This window comes from Siphateles boraxobius, unplaced genomic scaffold, assembly GCF_051911475.1.
Source record: "Siphateles boraxobius isolate OS27281-9 unplaced genomic scaffold, OSU_SipBor_1 65, whole genome shotgun sequence".
In the NCBI taxonomy this organism is placed as follows: Eukaryota; Metazoa; Chordata; class Actinopteri; order Cypriniformes; family Leuciscidae; genus Siphateles; species Siphateles boraxobius.
Window position 1 is genome coordinate 11,796,897 of NW_027509192.1, and position 7,735 is coordinate 11,804,631.

The 7,735-nt window shown below is 38.0% G+C and overlaps 1 protein-coding gene across 1 annotated transcript; it reads right to left on the reverse strand.

Moving 5' to 3' along the window:
• Positions 1-67: 67 nt before the first annotated feature.
• Positions 68-6,546, reverse strand: slc13a1 (solute carrier family 13 member 1). Its single transcript, XM_077211017.1, has 15 exons — positions 5,929-6,546; positions 5,498-5,626; positions 5,228-5,364; positions 4,938-5,125; positions 4,794-4,833; positions 4,641-4,701; positions 4,394-4,548; positions 4,127-4,246; positions 3,548-3,643; positions 2,706-2,807; positions 2,477-2,571; positions 2,275-2,369; positions 1,324-1,485; positions 1,094-1,231; positions 68-981 (listed from the first exon to the last, which is right to left on the reverse strand). Exons 1-15 carry the CDS (start codon positions 6,019-6,021, stop codon positions 847-849), a joined length of 1,746 nt encoding a protein of 581 aa, XP_077067132.1. The 5' UTR covers positions 6,022-6,546; the 3' UTR covers positions 68-846.
• Between the last annotated feature and the right edge of the window lie 1,189 nt (positions 6,547-7,735).

Consider the following 7,735-nt stretch of genomic DNA (forward strand, 5'->3'; position numbering starts at 1 on the left):
GTATTCTGTGAGGTGCATTTAAAAATAGTTTTGAAACAAACAAAAACACATTGTAAATTTAAAAAACAAAATATGTCGTTGTTATCTGAACTAATAAACTAAAAACTATTGAATACTCTGACTGATGCCCTTAAAACTCAACAGGAGCAAAAGCTAAAAATGGCCACTTTTTTGATAGTAACTTTTAGTAACTTACCTAAAATCAATAGCTAATATTTGCTGGCCACTGTTATGTTCAAGTCAGTGTCTAAAGTTGAACATGAGATTTTGTCTGTCATTTACTCCTTTACTCCTTCCTTTGTTCACAGTGTAATTTCAACATTCTACTTATACAGTTCACTTATCTGTATGTACATGCTAGAGTATAACAAAAATATACAATCATATATAACGTTAAGTGCTATGTTTACCGACGGGACTAACCCTGTCACGGATATTTTTAATACAATACATTTTGTAAAAAAATTGCACTGTTTAATTGTGCACATACATTGTTCACCAAAGCATCCTGTTTTAAACAGCGTTTACTAGTCTCTTTGAACCCTCAAAAGAATAAATGGCAAAAGGAATTACAAATTTGACACAATGATCACAAAGATTAATAAAACTGCTTATAATACAAAAATATATAAACAATGACGTTCAAACCGAACATCTCCTGGAACCCAAAGCATTCAGTCTGTTGTATTTCTTAAGGCAAGCTGGTTATACCTTCTTGTCCAAGTGATCCAAACAAGTAAAGCATTTGGATTGTGGAAGTTGCCCTGTCAACAATTCAGCCAACTGTGAGGGATCCCATGTAACTTTATAACTAAACTGTCCACAATTCTATGATTTTCACATTGGTCATACTCCAGTGTTGTTTACCACTGGTGCCCAGTCTGGGTAGGTGTCCAGGTTAAGCAGAGGTGTTGCCCATGTTGTGAGGGCTAATATGACTGTAAGAATGCCTATAACGTTTAAGCCCAGCCCTGCCTTTACCTATAGTGACAAGGAAACCATTCAAAGCTGAGTTACTGTATACAAGTATTTACCTTTGATACATTATGAAATCTACAATGCAGAATACAAGAACAAAATCCAAGGGACTCACCATGTCCATGCTTGTAAGATGACCGTATGTGAAGACAATGGCATTAGGAGGATTAGAAACCGGAAGCAGGAACGAAAAGGACACACACAGGGCCGCGGGAACCAGCATGTACAGAGGGTTGACTCCAATTGCCTCAGCCTGACAAAAAGCATTTGTAATGAGAATAGCCCAAAAAAAGTGACATGAAAGTAACATTCATTATATTTTACATATATTGAAATAACACTTACCAAGGGGGCCAGTATTGGCAAAAAGATTGTGGTTGTGGCAGCATTGCTGGCCACCTCCGTGATTGTGGTAACAATAAGGCAAGCAATGGTGACAGTTGCTAAAGGAGGAAGGCTTCCCAAGGGAGTCAGCAATTCAGCAACCCAAGACGATAAACCAGAAATCTGTCGGGTGAAAAATAAAGGAAAATTGTCAGATCATCTTTGAAAGGTGAGTGAAAGTGTCCAACCAAGATATTCATGAACGTTGATAAATGTACTGTACCAACATCTCTTTGTATGCTTGTCAACAGAGTCTGGAGTCGTAATTTAGCTGTTTGTCAAGATATGGCATCCAGACAGCCTGATATTGCATATGGAGAATGCAGCACAGTGTCACCCTTTCTGCTTTGAACATTTTAAAGACTGGACTTGCCATGACATTTGAGTGTCTGTATCGAAACAGCGCTGGAGCCTTGATGATAAGACCCCAACCCCAGTCCACTTACACCAGGAGAATATTAAGTAGACGCTCACGTTTCCAGTTTTTGCGACTGACATGAAGAAGGAGCCGTTATGCTGAAACGACGTGCTTCAGTGCCAGTCTTATAATGGAGGCATGTAATTAGCTTAAATGGAACGTCAAAGCAGACTGAGAGTGACACAGTAAAATTGTTGTTCTCCTCGCGACGTTAATGGGCTGCACGCTGTTACAAGGCTTTGATGTGTTCTGTCTTTTCATTTATTTCTTCTACAAGGAAATGAATGTTTTAAAATTATGAGTAAATGGAGCAATTGAGCTGTCCAAGTCTGTCCAAAGCCACCAGTGAATTAGACTGGCCTGTTTAATTGAATCCAGGCCTGTAAAAAGGACCAGTAATTGATTCATCTATTAATGCGGTCTTGCACTTTTATATTCATTTCTCTTTTTTCTCTTACAGATATAGTTGAGTTTCCATTAAATCATGATCCTACCTTTGTTCCTTCAGCCAAAGCAAAACCGCCACCCACGAGAAGACTGATCTCCCATGGCATACAGGCCTGGAAGTCCTTCCACGTTATCAAGGCCTCTGTCACAGGGATCGACAACGTTAATCAGAAACAAAATTTCTAACAGTGAGCCTCTAATCATTCTGAAGGTTTTCACACATGCACAAAGGAAATGAGTAAGCCGTACCATAGTGATCTGCTTTTAGTTTGTGTGCAGGGATGATAAAGAACATGAAACCCAGTAACAGCGCTACAGTGGCATCCGTAGCGTAACCTGGTTGACTGAAGAAATAACAACATACAAAGGATAAATAAGAAGTCTAAAGACAAGTATTGAAGATGATGATGACTTCTGAAGTGCAGTAGCTTTCTGTACATCTACATCAAAAAACGGTGAAAAATATGAATACACTCACTCAGAGAACAGTGATGACCAGCCTGGCATGAAACCTGGGTTTCTCGTAAACCATAATATTGCCATCAGAATAAAGATGACCAAGGTGATAATCTCCTGGGAGCTGGATCAGAAGAGAAATGGTCAGCAATTCAAGCATTTCCTTGTCCTAAACACGACAACATTTGCCCTGATTTGCATTCGGGAGGAGTCAACACTAGTTGCCAAAAGTCAGAGCATCAGTCTGGAAATTTTGAACAGTCAGAGTTGACAGATTTCTGAGAAATCCATCAAGTCAGAACATATCAAACATGTTTGATATTTTGAGCCGATTTTAAAACATGTATTGTTTTCATTTGTCGTGCGTCTCCTAGCTAGACACAGCAATCCACACTCATTTAGGGAATAATATCCTGTTTTTCCATGAATCATTTTTAAAGGTGGCAACTGCATGATGCCTAGTGTATTAAAAGTTGTGTGGTGTATTCCAGTTTTAAAGGGGTCCTATTATGCCCTTGTACTATGTTGTACTTGTACTCTTTAAGAAGAAATAACCTATGATAATAATCAAAAAAATAAAGACATAATTAGGTCTCGGAATCCTTCATACCTTGCCAAAATGGCACACTCTGACATGTTAACACATAATGCACAATACACATTGACATTTAAAGGTAAGTGTAACTGTAGGAATAGGTCTCCCACTGTTCAGGGGAAAAAGACTACCCCAAAAACATGCCATTGAGCAATGGGGACAAATACATTATTTATTTATATATATATATATTTGTTAAAACATTTTTTTAAAAAGTACATTTTACACTTAAGAGCCTTCTAAAAAATAAATAAAAGAAGAGTTCCAACCTTATGGGCCCCAGTGAGTTGTACTGATCCCGAAGCAGTTTGGCAGTGTTTTTTTCCCTTTCGGATTGCTGTCTGGAGCACAGACTGGCACGAAAGCTGGGGATGAATGAAGAGCAGATATACTTTTATTGTTTGGTTCATTCACTGCCATTTCAATGCATACATGTAGTTAATTTTGATGAGTGGACGGACGAACTGACTGAAATCTCTGTATATGACAAAAATCCATTTAAACTACGCATGCAAACAATCACATCTCTGTCGTGACACCATGCGTCCATGTTCTGTGAGTGATTCTAAAGAAGAAAATCTCAGCAGTAGTGAGATGAAAAAGTCTGCTCAATGTAACATGATTATCTTAGAGCGATGAGATCGGGAGGCTGTGAGTGAGACTCAGAGCAGGATGAAGAAGATTGAAGACACGTAGATGAGGCTGAAGTGGTGAGGTGGGAAAAATGCAAATGGCAGCGTGATTTGAAATGATGAATTTAAATGAAATCTTGATATAAACAGTAAAAATGAGGGACAGAGGGGGGTCAGGGAACGAATTATTGAATAGAAGACATTACAATCACTCACTTGGAACCAAGGAACATCCAATGCAGGAATATCCATGACAAAATCAGCATAATTATGCAGATGGGAAGACAAAGCACGAACCAGTTTCCAAAATTGATGATGGTGCATTCTGGGTAGTACCTGAGAAAGGTCATAAAAGTGCACAGCATGCTGAGTTTAAATGGATAGACTGACCAAATCAGATAATATAGTAGAAATAATGGGACCAATATACATTAATACTAATAAAGTTGCACACATCATTTTAAAGGTAAGTACTGAACTCACTGATAGATGTATTCAGCAAAGATGAGGTTTGTGGATGTTCCTGATAATGTGGTCAGCCCCCCAATTGATGAAGAGTAGGCAATGCAAAGTGACAATCCTTTGCACATCATGTGATCTTCACGGGTCCTGTACTTCCCATTATACGGAGTTGGTGCCTAAAATATTGAGAAATACCATTTTATATTAAGGTAAAGGAGAAGGTTTTTGTGTTTGTGAGTTTTAATGTCAGAGTGTGTGCTTTACTGACCTTAACATTGTCTGGTTCTTCAGGAGCTGTCTGAACTGGCTCCATAATACCTGCTTCAATGCTATAAGAGTACCAAACAAATCTCATTCAGTCTTAAAATACATTTTCTGTTTTGTTTTGTTGTTGTTTTTTGATCATTTTATACATGTTTACCTTTTCATCCTCTCAGACTGGTCACACTGGGCCTCAATATCTGAAAACAGATGTTTAATGTTAAATGTTGCCCTTTTAACTAGAATGTTAAAGGTTAAAATGATCATTTATTACTCAAGTTAAATGAAAGCTGCACCGGTTTACCTTCAAGCTGTAGAGCAGGGTTGGAGATGCCACTTAACGCCCCCTTGTGGTCTTTGTTGGCCTCCTCGTTTGCATTCAAAACCTGCTGGATCACTGCCTCCACAATTGGCATTACCATTGCCACAGTTGAGGTGTTGCTCAACCACATGGAGAGGAAAGCACAGCCAACCATGAACCCCAGCATCAACCTGTGAAACACATTTCACAGTAAACAAGCTGTGTTTGCATCGGTCGATCATACTTTAAATCATCACAACATACCACATATCTAAATACAATAAAAGTCTTACATGCCAGGGTTGACTCCAAGCGCAGTCACCAATCTGAGGGCAATTCTCTGGTGAAGACCCCATTTCTCAATGGCTGTTGCTAGACAGATGATCCCAAGAAGCAACAAGTGGAAGTCTTTGAAATATACAGATGCAACCTAAAGAGAAATGGCCGGTCAATGACATCTTGTGTTTGCAGTAGTTATCCACATTAGGAGTCCAGAAATATTGCAGTCAGGTTTCCATGAGATTGTTTTCCAAAAGTAAAGCAACTGGCTCAGGAAAGTGTACCTGGGAGGACTTCATGAGCCCAAAAAGAGGGAAAAGCAGCGCGGGGAGAAGTGCCGTCACAGACAGAGGCAAGACCTCCGTCATCCAGTACACAGCCATTAATATCAGGATGTACGCACATTCTGCTTCCTAGTGGACGTGAAATCAGTGTTTATATACATTCAGAAGAAATGTATATCAAAATGTATTTTGTAAAAAATAACTTTTGTTTGAAAGTGATGTGGGAGAAAAAGACAAAGTTATTTTTTAGAGACATTTCAAAGGCAAAAAGGATGTGCAAACGTTTTTCAGAAACATGCAATATAATATAATAATTAAAGCCAAGCTATGTTTTATTATTCTTACTTCATTACATTATTCTCATTCAGAGCTGACCATATAGAAAGTCTCTGCACATGTGATTGTCACATACGTGTTCAAGAATGTCTAACCTTTGTTTTGATGACCAGTGGCAGCGGTAGCAATGCCAATGGTGTGCTGATGATGATTAGGGGTTTCACGAAGCTCCAAGAAAGCCGCCTCATCCTGTGACTGAAACGGAGTCAACTAAGGGACTTTGTCTTATACTGGCCTTTAAATAATGTGCCGCTGATTAATCTTTGCCCTGGTGCCATCCGCATCCACTGTTACTGGTCCATTCCGGTCATGTCATAAAGCCTTATGGCCATGGAGATTAAGCTTTAAGATTAGACTCCTGGCAGTCATCTCATGTAAGGCCCTCCTAACCTGATCCATTTATATTGACATTTTATGACCAAAGTTAACAACAAATTTGCATATGAGATTATAAAAGCAAGACCATTATAAACATACAGTAAACCCACTGACACAAGACATTGCCAAAGACAATGACCTGGAATTCACACCTTTTTTCTTCTAATTGCAAACGTCATCACCATATTGGGGCCTAATCTGGCGCCGCACTGGGGTCTGTTAAACAACAACCTGGGAGACTTCATAAACACAAACTCTTAGAAATCATAGAGCGGGCGATAATCCGTACTGGGGTTTGATTCCAAAGAATTCAAAGTTGATCTCAGGGAAACATAAAAGAAAAAAAGAAAGAAAAATACGTTAAAATTAAAAGAAATATGTAAACTCTTATCTCTTTCAAGCTTTTACTGTAATGCTCGAAATTTCTGACTTGCAGTAAAAATTATTAAATAAATGAAAAAATATTATTTCTCATAATTTTGACTTTACACTCAAAATCTCTCAATTGTGACTTTCTTCCGATTGCGATTTTGTATTTTACAATTGCAATTATTTCTCAATATTCGAATCTTTATCTCACAATTGCCTTTTTATTTTTAACTGAGGCAGAAAAAGGTTTCCATAACTTTGTGAATCATATAATGTAAAATGTGCCAATGGAAAACTTGAAAATCCAGTGGAAAAAGTCACAAGGAGCTGGCCTATGACCATCTGTAATGTCAAATCTGTCTGAAGGTGTCAAGGTTAGTTGATGCTTGTTGAAGTTATGACTTCATGACCTCCCTTATTGTCGTTTCACAGTCAGGATTACCAAGGATCTGAAATGCAAAATGGTGTTTCCTTGAAACATCATTGGATAACTTGGGCTCAGTGGTTTTACAGAACACTCTCTTTATCCCTTGTACTATTACACATTAATCGCAATCCTCAAGCTTTCTCAAGGAACAAAGAGAACAGCTCTATCAGAGATTACATAAAACTCCACTAATTAGTTATCAATATGAGCATTATAAAGCTCAAAAGCCTTTTCCACTGTCCAAAGATTACAAAACATTGCACAATACTGGTGTGAAAAATAATGTAGAAAATCTTGACTTACCTTTGACTTACTTTATTCATACACAGACAACTTAAGCGAAAAGATCGAACAATAACCTAACAACCTCCTGTTGCTCTAAGAGCCTGCCCAGTTTTTCATAATACCTTCATCTCAGCAAACAAAATTGTTTTCTTTGTTAAAGCAGGATAACAGTAAGCATTAGTTTTTAAAGATGCAGGAACCTACAAAAAGAAAGATGCTGATACTCCTCTTTTTCAATAACAAAAAAAGTTTGATATTTGATGTTCTTTCATCTGCATCACTACAACCGATCAACAACAAATGCATCTTTTAGTCCTATTTGCCAACTTGTTTTTTCGCATTTATCTACTACTCTACTAGCTGCCTTTTTGTTATCAGTTCTGTCTAGTTTTAATTAAGTATTGTTCCTTACAGGATCACCGATTGACAGAGATAGAGCCAAA